The 18,682-nt window shown below is 33.5% G+C and overlaps 1 protein-coding gene and 1 non-coding gene across 7 annotated transcripts in view; both read right to left on the bottom strand.

Annotated features, from left to right (window-relative positions):
• Positions 1-18,682, bottom strand: part of UBR3 (ubiquitin protein ligase E3 component n-recognin 3) — a 241,425-nt gene that overhangs the window by 110,261 nt on the left and 112,482 nt on the right. For 4 of the 6 annotated variants that reach the window (XR_006712948.1, XM_045480147.1, XM_045480143.1 and 1 more), the window contains exons 20-24: positions 12,332-12,473; positions 8,655-8,759; positions 6,807-6,980; positions 6,584-6,616; positions 4,489-4,949 (exon numbers count right to left, since the gene is read on the bottom strand). Coding sequence is in view for 5 of the 6 variants with exons in the window: in XM_045480147.1 (XP_045336103.1) it covers positions 4,489-4,949; positions 6,584-6,616; positions 6,807-6,980; positions 8,655-8,759; positions 12,332-12,473 (915 nt within the window). In the remaining variant the exon portion in view is untranslated. The remainder of the gene's footprint in view (positions 1-4,488; positions 4,950-6,583; positions 6,617-6,806; positions 6,981-8,654; positions 8,760-12,331; positions 12,474-18,682) is intronic. The other 2 variants (XM_045480145.1, XM_045480146.1) reach the window with 1 other exon arrangement.
• On the bottom strand, positions 2,680-2,782 carry LOC123600146. The gene has a single exon (XR_006713522.1). It is a non-coding gene; the product is annotated as a U6 spliceosomal RNA (small nuclear RNA).

Genomic DNA, 18,682 nt, shown 5'->3' with positions numbered 1-18,682 from the left:
GCAATGCATAATCTGAATCTAAACATAAGGGGCCAGTAGAGAAGCCCAAATTGAGGGACATTCTACAATGTTACTACCCTATATTCTTCAAAAGTGACAAGATCAAGAAAATAAAGGAAAAACTAAAGAAAATCCATATTGAAGGACACCAAAGAGACGTGACAACCAAATGCAAGGAACAATTCTGTACTGGATTTTTTTGTTGTAAGAAACAGTATTGAGGGGCGCCTGGGTGGCTCAGTTGGTTAAGCGTCTGACTTTGGCTCAGGTCATGATCCCACAGTTCGTGGGATTGAGCCCATGTCAGGCTTTGTGCTGACAGCTCGGAGCCTGGAGCCTGCTTCGGATTCTGTGTCTCCCTCTCTCTCTCTCTGCCCCTCCCCTGCTCACGCTCTGTCTCCTTCTCTCTCTCAAATATGGATAATAAAACCTTAAAAGAAAAAAAAAAAACAGTATTGAGACAACTACCAAAACTTGGGATCTAAGGATTTTATCATACTCAAAGAAAATGTTAATTTCCTTATTTTGAAAACTATATTGTGATTATATTAAAAAAAAAATGTCCTTATTTCTAGGAAATAGAAACTAAAATATTCCAGGGTAAAGCAACTTACTCTGAAATGGTCTAAGAAGTTCTCTGTACTGTCCTTGAAACTTTTCAATAAATTTGACATTTCTTCAAAATGAAAATTAAAATCCATTCTCAAAGGACAAAAATTTGCCACCATAGAAGAAATGGAAACAAACAAAAATGCTCTACAGATGCTTAAAGCATTCTGTGAAACCTTCAAAAATACTATAAGCAACAACAGCATGCATAGAATACATGTTTAATCTCTTACATCACTACTTTATGAAATTTATTATTATAAAAATACTATAAGCAACAAGAGAATGGATAGAATACGTTTGGTTTCCTACATCACTACTTTATAAAATTTCCATATAAAATTTGTAAGTTACATGTTTCTTTAATTAACACAATCAGTTATGCCATTCTATAAATCACCTTTACATGAACATTTAGAGTATATCCACAAAAGAATATTTCAAATAACAAATCATATATCAAACATTAAGGAAACTTCAAATAACTGCTTGGTACTAGTATTAAAATGCATGTCTACTCTCCCGCGTCCACATGAGCCTGGAAAACTATAAGCCCCGGATAATTATGGCTGTCACCTTGACTTTAGCTTCAAGAGACTCTCGTAAAGAACCCAGTCACATCATGCCTACACTTCGACATACAGAAACACTATGTAAATAAATGGATGTTGTCTTAAGTTGCTTAAAAAAAACAAAATCTCTACTGGCTTTCTATGATTTCCAGAAAAAGAATGTCAATTTTTTTCCTTATAAATTTTTTCTTAATTTACGTAATTTTTTGTCTAAAATTGGGCATAAATATGAGTAAAAATGAAAAGGCAGACAAGTGTAGCAGATTTAGTACAACTCAGGAATTTTCCACTATTATCCCAGAGGTAGAAACATTGAGGCTGCACACTGTTATAACCATCTAAAGGTTTCCTATTTGTATCTTGTTTTCTATGCAGTAACTCTAATGAAAAGTGATGCCACGTTTGTCTATGGGTGAGGTAGTTGGAAATGGACCACCGTTTATAAACTGGCCTTTATTATGAAACTTAATCTAAAATCCAAAATAAATTAAGAAAAGATAATGTGAGAAGCATAGTGAGATTCAAATAAATTTATCTTAATCCTTAGCTGTCTGCTACAGAATTAGTTTCAAGTCCTTGTCAATACCATCACCACCACTGCTCAAAGGAAACAAAGCCTATTATGAAGAAAACCTTTACAATTTTTCAAGAGCACTATTTTATTACAATAGCATTAGAGCCTTTGTAAAAAGCATCTGAACTACTCCAGTATCATATGCATTTTGAGTAATAATTACAAAATTAAACCTTTAACCAAATAAAATAAACTTTGATTCACTGAATGTTTACCTTCTTTTTAAAAAATGACATTATTCTGTAATCAAGGAAATATCACCAATTTAAAAGGTTAACAAACATAAAAAATTTTACCTCGCTTTCAACTTTATCAATAGATCTTAAATCTTAGGCAGTTACTAATTCAAAATTAATAAATTGTCATGCAAATTATAGGTTAGTTATTTATAATGATTCCTATTTATGAACTACTGTGAGAAATAAAACTCTCCTACATTCTCCTACTAAAAGCTTTTGTATATATATATTTTTCTTTTTTCATGTATTTAGTCATCAAATATATACTTAGCACTGTGTTCCAGATATGGTACTGGATGTAAGAGATTCAAAAATACAAGAAAGATTCCTCAACATGGAGAATCTCACCTCTACTGTTATAATAACAATTGTTTAAAAATTAAAATGCAGTATAATAAATACACATAGAAAAACCATTATTATTGCATTTATACTGGATGATTGTACATACTCTTATTAACATTGGTTTTCACTGAGGGATAGAATTATACATGGGTTTGATTTTTTTTTTTTTTAGACCATGTCTTCTAAATTAACAACAATGAAATGTGTAACAAAATAAAGCTATCCAATAAAGTCCAATGAAGTTATTTGATTGGTGAGTGCTTTGGTAACTGTTTGAATTTTTTGTCTTGAGCTCTTTTTCATGCAATAGAAGAGTAAAAAGTTTTTTTCAAATATAATTAAAAATATGGAATGCTTCACGAATTGGCATGTCATGCTTGCACAGGGGCCATGCTAATCTCTGTATCGTTCCAATTTTAGTGTATGTGCTGCCTTGTGAGAAATGTGGACACATACTTATTTATATACTTTATACTTTTAATTATCTACAACTTTAATTATATCAGAAATGAAGTACAACTATATATGTGATTAAAATTGCTTCTGACACTGTTAGAAAGGATAACCACCTAACTACTGAATCAAAGGAAACTGCCAATCTTATCTGAACTTTTGTAGCACAATCTTGTTTCTTCCTTTCTGAACCCTCTTGAACGCCACTCTCTACAGTGTTCCTCCTCTTCCACTCTAGTCATCCCTTTTAAGCCACCTTTATAGGTAATTCTTTTAATGTTTTTTCCTTATTCTATAAAAGTTCAGTATTAAGTGTCTCATTTCTTACTGCACACACTTTTCTATATATAAGCCTTTAACTACTACCTATATGGCCCCATCTACAGCTCTAACTCTGAATTCTCCCCTAAGTCTCAAACCCTTTATCTGACTGGACATCTCCACTTGGGTATGCTCTTTAAACTCCGTAATGTACAAAGCAGAGCATATCAACTTTACTGCTAAGCCTAAGCCTCTCTTTATCTTGGTCTGTTATCCTCCCCTATCTTGGTAAAGAGGAACATCATCCAAGAAAGATTTTTTGTAATTTATAAATATTATGATTTAACAGGGGCACCTGGCTGGTTCAGTCATTAGAGCATGTGACTCCTGATATAGGGGTCATGAGTTTGAGCCTCATGTTGGTGGTAAAGTTTGCTTAAAAAAATTTTTTTTTAATTTAAAAAAAGCAACCCAAAGTTCCCAAAACTACAGCTATGTTTTATTTTTTATTTATTTTTTTACATTTATTTATTTTTTGAGAGACACAGAGAGACAAAGTGCAAGTCGGGAGGGGCAGAGAGAGAAGGAGACACACAATCTGAAGCAGGCTCCAGGCTCCGAGCTGTCAGCACAGAGCCTGATGCAGGGCTCAAACTCACAAACCATGAGATCATGACCTGAGCTGAAGTCGGACGCTTAACCAACTGAGCCACCCAGACGCCCCACTACAGCCATGTTTTAAAACATTACTTGTTGGGGTGCCTGGAGGGCTCAGTTGGCTACGTGTCTGACTCTTGGTTTCAGCTCAGGTCATGATCTCATAATTTGTGCGATCAAGCCCCATGTCAGGCTAAGTGCTGAAAGAGCAGAACCTGTATGGGATTCTCTCTCTGCCTCTCTCACTGCCTCTCCCCTGCTTTCTCTCTCTCTCTCTCAAAATAAATATACTTTAAAAAAATAAATAAAACATTACTTGTTTAATAATTAGTAATTATATACTGGAAAGATTGGAAAAGACCAAAAAGGAAAAAAACCCTAAAACAACCAAATTTTTGAGAAATATTTAAAATATTTTTTAAAATGTTTCTATTTTCATTTAAAGTTGAATTAATAATAGTATTTGAAAACAGCAGCAGAATCATTAGATAACCCACAGCAATAACTGAAGTAGCAATTTTTCCAAAGGGATCTCACAAGTTTAGGGGAGTAATTTAATGTTGGGGTCATAAACTCTTGTCTTCTTACCCCAAACTAACTCAAGCATTATACATGCCCAAGCACTGACTATGTTTGGTTCTCTTTATCTTACAAACTAATCAACTATGATTATAGCTGCTAAACATCCAGATGATTAGCCTCAGATGGCCAAAAAAGGGGGATCCACCAAATCTTCAACTGAACCATACATGTTTAAAATATTAAAAATAAAAATTACCTTTCTTCTTTGTCCAATGTTTTCTTCTCTGCTGCAGTGATTTTTTTGGGGGGTACAGGAGGGGTCACTTTTCTACATATCTCTTCAATGATGCGTTTGTTCATTCTGCTTTGCAATGCAGCTTTTAGTAAAATTCTTTCCACTGCAGTTATACCATCTCCATGATTATATTTAGGAATTTCTGGTTGGATTAAAATTTCTATGTCATCAAGCCAAGGAGGATAGTAGGAGTTTTGTTTTCCTGAGAGTTTGTGATGAAGTTTAATTAGCAAAGACAATATGCTTTCTTTAATTTCCAAAATGGCTGTAGTTAACTGTGGAGCTGAACCAGGAGCAGACCACTTATTTGAAGTTTTGGGACGAACCACCTGATTTGCTTCACTGCTACTGCGATTGATGATCTCCTGAAACTTCTTCCTACGCTCTGCTACTAAGCTGAAAACTTGAGCTGTACCAGAATTCTACCATTAAAAAAGAGAAAGAAAAATCAAGAGAAGTTATTCAATGTCAAGTGTAAGAACATATTAGTATAACATTTTCCAAAGGGAATGTTCAACGTTCCATCCAAAGATTCAGCCAATAGATTTACTCTTTAAGTAAATCTGTCCCTTTACCTCTCTTAATCAAATATATTTAGTCTCACTCAATCTGGAAACAATTTTGGGGGAAAAGGAGGTTATCCACAGTAACACCTCTTTCTCAACCTCCTAGGCCAATCTACCAGGGAAAAGAGACAAAGCTTGAGAAGTATCTATAGCCATGTTAAGGAGAAATCATACATGAAGTTCCTCACCAGTTTATAGGAATAAAAGATGTTCCACCCAACATTTATCAAGAATACTATACTTCTAATATAACATTGTGTGTTAACTATGCTTCTATTAAAAAAAAAAAAAAAGAATATTATGTCTTTACTAACTGCTACAAGACTGATACATTTTCTAGTTAAGTAAATTATAAACTAATTTTTCCTAAGTTGATGAATCTGAACTACTAATTAATTTCATTTTTAAAGAACTTCAAAGTTGAAAAATTACTTCTAATAAATGCTTAGTTACTAAAATAAAATATAAAGATGAAAAATCAAACTGGTCTGTTTCATATTTGAACATCACTATAATTTATTTGAAAGCATTTTTAAAATATTTCCCTCAATAATTTGTCTTCTAAAAAGCCTTTTTGTTAAAACAGTCAAACTGCATCGGAGCTCTTAGAAATCATCTTTTAATTAAGATACAAGTCAGTTTAATGGATTTAATTTTTTTAAGCAAGCATAGAAAGGATGCTCCAATATCCACAGAGCTTTCATGAGCTAAATTATAGTATATGCTGTTTTTTAACATCCAAATTGTTTTTCAAAGTACTCTCTACCATTATTAGAGGTAAAAGCTGCCTCTGATTAAGATTCCAATTTAACCAAAATTCTTTATGGTGTTCACAGCAAAAACATATTGTCAAAGGCAAAGAAAGTTCCTATCCATGGACTCTGCTAAGAGAAACATCTGATTCAGTGCTCTCTATCCACAAAAAAATACATTTTAAGAATGAGAGGTATTTAAACTCAGTTACTTGGCAGGTCATTTTAAGATTTTTTCATTTCTGCCTTTTAAAAAGTAGTTAATTAAAAGCTACATGCAATGAAAGAGCTGATTTTCAAAATGAATCCAAATGCACACTGCACTAAGATTTTTATGGGCTTATTTTATCAAAGTTAATTAATTGCCACAGAAGCAAAAAAAATCTGTAAATAGGCATGCTGCCAGCAATTAAAGATTAAATTTATTTTGATTTAGGAAGCATTCATTTTTAAGATATTAGTAACAATGAGAAATGCAAACAAACCCAAATGTGCTGCTTATAACTGGTCCAAAATACTAAGAAAAACCCACGAATAAATACTCAGTATTATTTTTTAACTTCAGTAGTGTGAATTTTCTTTAAGCCTAAGTCACCATATAAAAACACACACATGTTAAACTTTTTAAAAAATGTAACCATATTAAACACACACATATACACACAAATACTTCAAAGTGTTTTCCGATTTCCAGTTAAAGCCATATTGCTAGTTAATGCAAGTATCATATATATCTACCTCTCTCTGAAGAACTTTAGGCCTTCGTGAACTCTGGCAGATTAAAGGGAAAAGATGGGTGAAGCAGAAGTTGCTTAGATATATCAGAGGAAACAAAAGACAATTTAAAATTACCTACAACCACATTTTTCTTCTGAATATCACAGGATGATCTAAACAATATACCCCGACATAACATGTAGTCTTTTCTTTTTCTTTTTCTTTTTCCCTCTTCTACACTTACATGTAAAGAACTCAGGCTGTCAGAGCTGGTACTTGCAGGTGAGTCCCTCTTCACTTCAGGAGCAGTCTCTGGAACTCTCACCCTAACATAGTTTATAAAGTGTCGCATGTTTGACACTAAGTTACTGCCAGGAAACCAACTGTCATGACAACGTTCTGGTCCACACACTGATGCCTAAAACATGAACATAATGAACGTGAAACCTTGCAAAAGTCAGGTCTAAGGTACAATGGAGATGAACTAGCCCAGATAATCACCCACTGCCTGTCTTATCTCTGCATCCTTTACAGTCTCATCTTCAAATTATCAAGTGCCAATAAACCCAAATTCAAACATGAAATACAAGAATAAATTTCTTAATACTAATATAGGTAAGTCCACTTGAAGTCAGCTAACTTTCTCCTGGGAAAAAAAAAAATACACTTTCAATCTGGAAGTACTTAACAATACAGAGTATTTTTCAGTACCCATTAATAATGACTCATAATACAGTCAAATAATGCTGATTTGGACTAATTGTAAAAGAAAGTCGAAAAAAATCAACCAAAAGTCTGACCTGGCCTTAGAGAAATATCAATGATCTTTTATTATCAATGAAAGAATATACATTGACTTATCTTAGACAATAGCATACTGCCTAGTCTTTTTATTTGTTTTTTGCTGTTACAATGTTCCACAGTATTTTGTCTTTTTGGAGAAAGGAGATGAAGGGAATCTTACATTTGCAAATCAATTTGTAGTAATAACTGCTTTTATTGAAGTGATACTTCTAAAGTCCTGAAACATATTAACAACTTGTATTCTTTTTCTTTTTTTTTTTTTTTTTTAAAGTAGGCTTCTTGCCCAGCATGGAGCCAAATGCCAGGCTTGAACTCACAACCCTGAAATCAAGACCTGAGCTGAGATCAAGTCAAGAGTCAGATACTCAACTGACTGAGCCACCCAGGCACCTCTAACAACCTGTACAGTATTCTTTTTTCCTTTTTTTTTTTTTTTCAATTTTTTTTCCCTTTTATTTATTTTTTGGGGCAGGGGTGGGGGGTGCAGAGCAGAGGGAGTGAGAGAGAGAATCCTAAACAGGCCTCACATTTGGCATGGAGCCCAATGTAGGATTCAATTCCAAGACCCTGGGATCATGACCTGGGTGGAAATCAAGTGTCAGATGCTCAACCGACTGAGCCACCCAGGGTGCCCCATAACTTGTATTCTTAAGTATTTTACAAATTTTCCCATATAACAATATTTACTTCATTAACGTAAAACCTTTACAGAAGAGTTTGCCACTCAAAATTAATCCCTAATCAAATGATTAGAATTTCTAGACTGAAGTCCTAACATAACATTTACTAGTAATCAATGTTATTAGCATAACTCCAAAATTGCATTAATCCCTTTTCTTAGACCTATATATGCTGAACTACAAATTTCAAATTCAGTAATTTCGTAAGTAGAGTTTAAAGTATCAGTGATGCCTCTAAAAGAACATACATATATTTGAAAATTGAGGTGCCTGGGTGGCTCAGTCGATTAAGCGTCGACTCTTGGTTTCAGATACGGTCGTGCACGATCTCACAGTTTGTGAGTCCCACGTGGGGCTCTGTGCCAGCAGCATATAGGCCTCCTGGGATCTTTTGTCTCCCTCTCTCTCTACCCCTCCCTTCATTCTGTCTCTGTCTCTCTCAAAATAAATAAACTTAAAAAAAATAAAAGAAAAAAGGGCCTTTTCCAGTAGTTCTAAGGAATAGCTAATGAGTATGATGAATCCATAAATACATTTCAAGATAACATAGTACCTTTGTTAAGGCATTTCATAACTTCAGTATTTAAAAATAAAAGAAACTTACTTACCTCTTCATCTGATTCCTCTTCAGCTGAATTTTCAAGTCCTAATTCAATCAGATATAAAACCATGCAGAGTACGTGTTCTGACAGATTTTGATGATCCATCAAAATCTTTAAAAAGGGGAAAAAATGCTTCGTAATTACTTTTTCCACAAAATATACTTCATTTAAGTATCTAAAAACATTGTTATAGATAAAAGTAATAGATAAAAGTAATAATCATACATATTTAAATAAATATACCACATGATCAGAAAGAAAGTAAAACTATATCTTGGTGAAAAGACAAACTAAAACTGAAACAATAGGTTCCTTTTCAAGATCACACAGTCTTTTAAGCAGTATCTAGGAATACTGGTTCACTGATTCCTAAAGGTAACACAATAAGTAGTCCATTAAATCCATTATTATAAATATACCATATCTATGAAATAACTTAACAAGAATGTTTCGCATCCTCATTTGCTGATACTCTTTTCCTGATGACAAAAGTACCAGATAAATAAGTGTACTAAATAGGATTATTCATGCAAATGTGTTTAGCATAGCACCTGGCATATAATTGGGAGGACAATAAGTGTTTACAGAATATTAATGTTCTTAAAATATCTCTAAAATTAAAGTTCTCAGCGTGAGTATTTTTTGAGGTTGAGTAAATGTATGTGTTAGTCTTTGGTTTATATGGGTGAGAAAGCAAAAAGGGATGCAGCTAGTTGAAAAAGAGGCTTCTCTGAGAAATTACCAATAAATCTGCCCTTATGCGGATTATACACTGCAAGTTTTACACATCTTATGCAGGATTTCAGGGCTAACTCACATCACTCATTCAACATGATGCAACAAACTACTAACCTAAGATACCTAAAATACCTAAGAAAAAAGTAGCCTGGCAGCCATCATGTCGTCCTCATTGTAAGAAAGCCATCTAGCCAAATGACGGGAGGGTAAGAGAAAGAGGTTGTTTGGGGGTGGCCTTGTCCGCAGCAGGTGAGATTACAGAGAGTACAAAAGAGAACATTCTAGGATGGGCCTCATAGAAACTGCCCCAAAGGCTGAGCAGGCTTAAAAAAAGGACTTAATCACCTAAGAGCTAATTTATTCTGACTGAAAAATAAAAAGATTTTCAGTTCATTGCCTTTCTAATGTTTATTTTGACTACTGAGAAGGCTTTTCTGGTCACCTTTTGTGTGGCACGGTGGTAAGGACCTTTCTTTAAAAAACTTGTTTTATACAAATTCTGTATATACCTAGCTATTTGACCTTGAGCCACAGATTCTGGCCTTAGTTTTCTCATCTTTAACCTGGAACAACAGACCAAAATTGTTGTGAGGATCCCACAAGTTAACAACTGTAATTTGTGTGGTACAGCATGTATCAGTTGGTGTTCAACAAACAGTAGGCAGGTGGTGCACATGGTGGGAGGAGCAGCAGGAGGAGAGGACGGAAGGCTGGGAGGCCCTGGACGGCATCCTTTGTCATCCCTTACTTCACAGAGAGGAAACCAAGGCTCAGCCACATACCCAGCTAGTATAAGCAACACCAAACAGATTTCAGACCTCAACTATTGCCTTTCGTTACTACACTGCCTCCTCTTGATAAATAAAACATTACTAATTAAATTCAAATAAATTTTGGCTGAAATCCTATGACATTACATCTCACAGTTTCAAATGAGTAACCTAAAAGCTAAGGAAAAAAATGACTTTCTAAGAATGATTTTCTGAGAAGTTTTCTTAACATGTTCTATATTAATGTTTTTTAACATTAAACATGGCAGGCGATGAGACGGCTCATTGACACTGATGTTTAGAAAGTTGATTTGCCAATGCAACGTCAATTAGAGTTTTTTCTATTATTATTAAAGTCAGAACAGCTATTACAAAGTTGAGATTTAAAAAAAAACTGTTCATAATCTTGTAACAACTGAAACACTGCCTTCTATTTTCGAGAAAGCTCTATTTGTACATTAAGCAAACGAAAAGACTGAAAAATATAACTTGAAAGAACACAAATCATTTGCAGTAAGGCTCCTTTTATTTTTTTTTTAATTTTTTAATGTTTATTTACTTTTCAGACAGAGAGAGAGAGAGAGAGAGAGAGAGAGAGAGAGAGACTGAGTCCGAGTAGGGGACGGGCAGAGAGAGAGGGAAACAGAATCCAAAGCAGGCTCCAGGCTCTGAGCTGTCAGCACAGAGCCTGACATGGGACTCGAACTCACGAACTGTGAGATCATGATCTGAGCCGAAGTCGGAGACTTAACCAACTGAGTCACCCAGGTGCCCCGCTCCTTTAATTTTTAAAACATGACTTACTGACCTATTACTTATTAACTGATATCACAGTACTCAGCTTCAGCATCTAATTATTTAACCTCTAAAACTCAATAATTATTTCTAAAAAATAATAACAAAACTTTCACTCATAAGAATTTTTGTTAAAATTAAACAAAGTAAATATATATAAGGCATTTGAAACAAAATCTGGTATAGGTAAGCATCCAAAAAATGTCTGTAAATACAAGTATCTAATAAAAATCTACCTTTTTTGATGAAGAAAAGAACATTTTAAATCATTTTACTGAATAATCCTCAGAAATTAATGAAAATAAACAATTTAAAGACGTTTTTTGAGTCACGTCTAAAATCTTAACAGAAGTAACTTAATAAGTAAGATGAAAAAGTGGTCAAGGGGTAGAGTTGAATGAATGGGGGGGGTACAGAAATCTAAAAGTATTCTTTCACTACAAAGCAAACATTAAAACCAAATGTGTACTTAACTAAATGCACTAATTATTTCTTAAAGTAATTAAAAAATGTGTATATAGCAATTGGAAATCTGCATAAAATTATGCTTTCTAAAAACCTCTTTTAATTTTTCAAATTCTAATTAGGAATAAGAAACAAAAGGTTTTCTTTGTACCTAATTATGTTTATCGCATGTATAGTTACTTCATTGATATCTATAGTTATTTTATCTATACACAAGTATACAGTTCTTCCATCTTTCATCTCTAATACGTAACAGATCATAAATATGCCTGTTATATATATATACACCTACTGCACAATATTATGTATACAGTTTCTGAGTACATAGCTAATGTTAGCCAAATATATAAATAAATCTCTTCTATACAAGAAAACCCAAGAATAAAACAAATTCTAGGTAACAAGAGAGCAAAAGTATCTTTTTAGTTTAGAAGGTATTTACCAAAGCAAATTCTTAATGCTGCCACACATAAATCCATTCAAGTTCCTCCGTGTTGCATTCTTAATCAGAGGGAAAAAGCCAAGAAAACAACCCTAAACACAGGGTCACTGGCCCTCATCGCTTAGTTTTGTCATTTTAATGGATTCTGGTAGTCGTTTGGTACCTATTGTTTATTTCACCCTCCTGTCGTTTTATAGTATTTTACCTTTTGTTCTACAGGAGCCATAAATAAATATTCCTATCTGAAATGGAGTAACATGAAATAGTTTCCCACAAAGAATGGTGTATCTATTCCCTTTTCAACTTAGAATTCACATATACGCGATTATGACATCTCTCCATACATCTTTAACGTATAAATACGCTTTGATTTATGAGTGCTACTTTTATGCAAATATTATGTTAACACTTTTATTTGAAAATTATGGAAATAAATTCTAATCTGAGTCTTTCTATTCAAATTACTACTGTACCTTGTAAAGCAGAGTGAATAGCACAATGTGTAAAGTTTTACAGTGCAAAAGTCTCATGAGACCTTTATAGCTGGGATGGAGTGGTGTCCTTTTCTTATAGGGAGGCCAGGGATTTCCAGGGAACTTTCCACTCTGTTTTAAACTGTAAAAACAAAGCAAAACAAAAATTAGATGATAGATTCAAAATTAAACTATCGTTTAAATAGTGATTTATAGATACTAATTTTTGGTCATATTTTTCTACGCAGTACTATTTTAATCAAATTGCTCAAAAATGCCAAAAAGATAAACATAACTATTTTCTCACAATAAACATAACTATTTTCTTTTTGTATCAGATAAAAATGAATATAGAGTCCCTAAGCTGACAGCTAGAAAAAAAAAATGTGAATAGGAAATGTTAACAAAAGGAAATAAACAGAAAGAATACAAAATAAACTATTCAACAAAGAAATTTCCAGTTGAAACAATTGGAAAAAACAAAAACAAAAAAAACCAGATAACCGAAAAACTATCCCACTTAGAAACAGCTGGGAAAGCTGGTTAAAATATAAAATGTAATCTTTTTAGTGCATATTTCAACTCAAAAAAGAAAGTGAACTTCCCAAGTTACCAGGAAAGGAAGGAATTAACAATGAGCACTAAATACGTGTTTAGTGATGGTTTCAAGTCCTTGAGTAGGCAGATCTCAAGCTATTGGAACGGAGATTCCATATAAAGCTGACACTTTTGAAAAGCTTCACCCTCAATGAAAGGATAACTCACTAGGAGAAGTAAGAGAGCTTGTCTGTCTCTTCTGTGATGGAAGAATAACAGCCTCCCCAGGAAGAAACTAACAATGATTTGTATACAAATCACAGCAGACTCAAGATACAAAAGGCAAATTTTGAGAGAATTACACAGAGAAACTGACAAATTCACAATCATAATAGAAGACATTAACATATTTCTGACAGAAAGCCCAAGAAAAATAAATTGGTAAGGATTTTCAAGATTTTTAACAACATAATTAACAAGCTTGAACCTAAGACAAATATAGAACATCCGATAATTAGAGAATACATATAATTTTAAGTGCACTTAGAACATTTATGAAAATTTACAAAATACTAGGATTGAAAGTAAATTTCAGAAAATACCAAAAGAATGGATATATGGGCCACAACCACTTGTCACAAAGCAAATAAAACTAGAAATCCACTACACGATAACTCAAAACTTCAGACATGCAGACATTTTATAACATGATGTTCTTATACATTCAGACATAATTATAATCATAATAGAAAAAATTTTAAATTAGAACCTAAACTATAGAGAAAAAAAATTGTGGAATACAACTATAGCAGTACTTAGAAGGAAATCCCCAGCATTAAATGCATGTTTTTGTAAAAAGTCAAAATCTAAGTGTCTAAGGGAGAAAATCCAAACTAAATTGAAAGAAGATAGTAATAAGGAAAAAAGAACAAAATGGACTACAAGGGGGAAAAAGAAGTAACAACAAAACCAAATGCTTGTTCTTAAAAAAATAGTAAAACTGACAGTCCTCTGATAAGACTAATCAAGAATAAGAAACAACGAACACAAATAAATAATAGAAATAAACAGGCAAAGACAATTTTTTTATTATATACTTAAAAGACAATAAAAGATTTCTTAGAAATATATAACTTGACAATCCCTCTCAAAAAGGAGTAAAAATTCTAAGACTATAAGCTTTAAAGAAAGTGAAATCAGTTTTAAATTACACCTCCTTCAAAAATAAAACATCAGGCCCAGGTAGTTTAAAAGGTAAGTTCTATCAAAACTTCAAGAAACATTCACATAAATAAGAATGAAGTTGGACCACTACCTCACACCATATGTAAAATTAACTCAAAATCTATCAAAGACTTAAATATAAGAGCTAAAACTATAAAACCTTTAGAAGAAAATAGGCATAAGTCTTTGTAATCCTGGATTAAGCAATAGATATGATACCAAAAGCACAAGTAACAAAAGGAAAAAACAGATAAATTAAGCTTCATTAAAATGAACTTTTGTGCTTCAAACGACATTCAAAAAAGTGAAAAGACAAACCACAACCCACAGAATAGTGGAAAATGTTTACAAATCGTATTTCTGATAAGTATTCATAATACATAAAGAGCTCTTAAAACTCAATAATAAAAGTTAATACAATTAAAAATGGGCAAAGGATCTGGACAGTTCTCCAAAGGTAAACAAATGGCCAATAAACAAATAAAAATATGCTCAACATCATTAGCCATCAGGGAAATGTAAATCAAAACTACAATGAGATACCAGTTCATACCCACAAGGATTACTATAATCAAAAAGACAGATAACAAGTGTTAGTAAAGATAAGGAGAAATTGGAACCCAAATATACTGCTAATAGGAATGCATAATGCTGAAGCTGCTTTGGTAAACAATCTAGTAGTTCCTTAAACAATTAAACACAGAGTTACCATAAGGCCCAGCAATTCCACTCACAGGCGTACACTCAAGAAAAATGAAATATGTCCACACAAAATTTTATACACAAATGTTCACAGCAGTATTATTCATAATAGCACCAAATATCCATTAACTGATGAATGGACCAATAAAAGTGGATATCCTCAGAATGGAATATTACTTGGCAATAAAAAAAATGGTATTGATACATGCTAGAATGTAGATGAACCTTGAAAACATTATGCTAAGTAAAAGAAGCAAGTCACAAAAGACCACATTGAATTCCATGTATATGAAATGTCCAAAACAGGTAAATCCATAAAACAGAAAGTAGATTAGTGGTTGCCTAGGGAATGTAGGGTTGGGGAAAATGCATGGTAATTGTTAATGAATAATGAGAGTTTCTTTTTAGAATGATGAAAATTTTCTAAAATTATTATGGTGACAGTGGCACAACTCTGTTGAATATACTAAGAACCACTAACTGAATAGTACTTTTTAAATAGGTGAATTGTACTGTAGGTAAAATATATCTAAATAAAGCTGCCTAAAACAATTTTTTTAAGAAACAGATAATCTCCAACTCCTGACATAAATTTTAGAAAATAGCAAAAAGATAAAAGATACACAAATAATTCTATGATGCTAATACAACCTGTTACCAATATGAAAACAACATGATTTTAAAAATGTATAAGACTATCTTCTAAGATGGGGCACCTGGGTAGCTCAGTAGGTTAAGCATCTGACTCTTTACTTTGGCTCAGGTCGTGATCTCACAGTTCTTGAGTTCAAGCCCCACATCAGGCTCTGCACTAACAGCGCAGAGCCTGCCTGGGATTCTGACTCCTTCTGAAAATACATAAAGATAAACTTAAAAAAACAAACAAAAAAAAAAGACTATCTTATAAGACCAAACTCTTGCAAGTATAATGGGGAAAAAAAAATGTTTAAATCAGTAAACCACATCAAGCAATATTTTTTTAAGTGAACAATGACAAGATTGGGTTTTTCCCAATAATGCAAAGATATGTGGATTGTATACCATCATCTACAGAGATGCAAGAAAAGCACTTAATAAAATTAAAAACTCAATCATAATAAAAAATCCTGGTAGGCTTGCAATAAAAAAGAATCTCCTCAATCTGACAAAAGGTAACTACAAAACTACTAAAGTAAACATTGTATCTAATGGTGACACACGAAAAGTGTTAGGAACAAGACAAGAAGGCTTTTCATCACTGCTATTATTATGTATTATAGTTGAGACTAGCCAGCAAAGACAAGAGAGTGTGTAAAAAACAAACAAAATCATCATTATTCCCAGATAATTTAATGGCCCACATAGAAAATCTTTGTGTGAAAAACAGAGACAAAATCATCACTATTCCCAGATAATTTAATGGTCCACATAGATAATCTTTAAAAATCTACAAATTATTAGAATAAAAGCCCCAAAATCAATTGCATTCTTATTCACTAGAACAAAAAGAAATGATAATTATAGGAAATATACCATATATCTATAAAAATTTTAAGATAGTTCGACTTATAAGATAAGTCTAATAAAAGATACCAAAACATTCTCAATTTTATGGAAAGAAATTTAAGATAACCTAAATAAATGGAGATACACACTATGTTCATACGTGGGAGAACACATTACTGTTAGAATGGCATTTCTACTGACTAATGAATGAATAAAGAAGATGTGGTATGCATATATAATAGAATATTACATATCTGTAAAAAAGAATGAAATCTCGCTATTTGCAATGACACGAATGGAGCCAGAGAGCATAATATTTAGTGAAATAAGTCAGTCAGGGAAGGACAAATACCATATGATTTCACTCATATGTGAAATTTAAGAAACAAAACAAACAAGCAATGGGGGTGGGGAAAGTAATAAAAAGAGAGACAACTCAAGAAACAGACTCTTAACAGAGAACAAACTGATGGTTACCAGAGGGCAAGTGGATGGGGGGATGGGTGAAATAGGTGATGGGGATTAAGGACTGTACTTGTTGAGATGAGCATAAAGTGATGTATGGAACTGCTGAATCACTATATTCTACACCTGAAACTAATATAACACCATACGTTAACTGGAATTAAAATAAAAACTTAAAAAAGAGATGGCATCTCTATCAAATTAATCTAGGAATTATTCTAGATAATTTCAATCAGTACAATTTCAATCAAAATCCAACATGTTTCATCATTAAATTTGATATGATCATAAAATTCTAGGCAAAGGGCCAAGAATAAACAACTTATAAAGAGAAGAGAGAAGGAGGAGGAGAAGAGTAGGAAGTGGTGGTGGTGGAGGCGGAGGGTGGAGGTGGTGGTGGTGATGGTGGAGGAGAAGGAAGAGGAGGAGGAGGAGGAGGAGGAGGAAGGGAGGGAGGGAGGAAGGAAGGAAACAATATTTGTGATAGTACGGCATTAATTTACAGAATGAACAAAAGAGAAATAGGTCTATATACATGATACCTGATACAGTCAACTGACTTTACTCACAGTAGTTATGCTCTATAAAGTCACCACAAACACCACAAACACCACACTGAATTATTGCTCCTAGGAGAAATACAGAATTAGGTTCCTGCAAATCTGGGGTCAATTTTGTTAATCAAAATTCCAACTTACATTATATTTGCCAATGTCCTTGCAAATCAAGACAGTCCCATCAACACTGAAAACCTGCTCTGAACATAACCCTTTTCTGTAGAAATCTTAGCAAGTATTTTTAAAATTCCTCCATCTCATGATCTACAGAGCCTGCCTTGCCTGCAAATTTAACATTTTTCACAGTATATTACCTTTTGAAACGTGCAAGCCAGCCAGCACTAGCAAAGTAGGGCTTACCTTTTTTCTTACCCTTGCTAAACATGACAGTAATTTCTTTGGCTTGCAGTCTCATAACAATGTTATCCTCTACACCTTTTTATCAGTCACCATCTCATGAGTCCACAAATTTAGATTTTCAGCTTTTCCATAGCTTCATTACACACTACAGTTGTTATTTTAGCCCCTTTTGGAATGACCCCGTGTACAGATCAGTGAATTTCCTCTACCTTTTTCTGGATGTACCATATTATTGATTCACTACCACTGAACTCTCAGCTAACAACATTATAACTCATGACTGAATGAAGATTAATCTAACAACGAATTTTCTCTGTAAGGCACATCAAAGCCTTCTTGCCCTCAGGAATACCAGACAGCACTTCAGCTACATTTGGGGACCATTTTAAATAGTAAACAGGATAAAAATGCAAAAACAGTTCTAAAAACACTACAAAAAGGACACTTGTTTAAAGTATGAGCGCTGAAACAAGAGGACAGAGCTTTGCTCTGTTCAACCTCAGCTAGGTGCACTCTTCATGTCCGCACACACCTGCAAATACCCAGGAGAAAGCTTTAACAAATACCCAGGAGAAAGTATTAACCTGGGGTTTAAACTTTAGCAAGTAGCCAAATTTGCAAATAATGAGGATCAAGTGTTTATGACAAAATTAGCATATTAATAAATCATTGACAAAGGAATGAACTGTTCAATAAATGATCCAAAAGCAACTGGTTTTCTATAGGAGAAAAATAAATGAATAAATAAATCACTACTTGACAAACAAAAATCAATTCCAGGTGGGTTACAGATCTAACTATAAAAAGTAAGACTTGAGGTGCCTGGGTGGCTCAGTCGGTTGAGTGTCCGACTTTGGCTCAGGTCATGATCTCACAGTTTGTGGGTTCGAGCCCCGCATCAGGTTCTGTGCTGACCGCTTGCTTGGAGCCTGTGGCCTGCTTCAGATTCTGTGTCTTCTCTCTCTGCCCCTCCCCCGCTCACACTTTGTCTCACTCTGTTTCTCAAAAATAAATAAATGTA

Source organism: Leopardus geoffroyi, chromosome C1 (genome assembly GCF_018350155.1).
Source record: "Leopardus geoffroyi isolate Oge1 chromosome C1, O.geoffroyi_Oge1_pat1.0, whole genome shotgun sequence".
Lineage (NCBI taxonomy): Eukaryota > Metazoa > Chordata > Mammalia > Carnivora > Felidae > Leopardus > Leopardus geoffroyi.
Note: the sequence above shows the minus strand (reverse complement) of the source record. Positions and strands in the feature narration are given on the sequence as shown.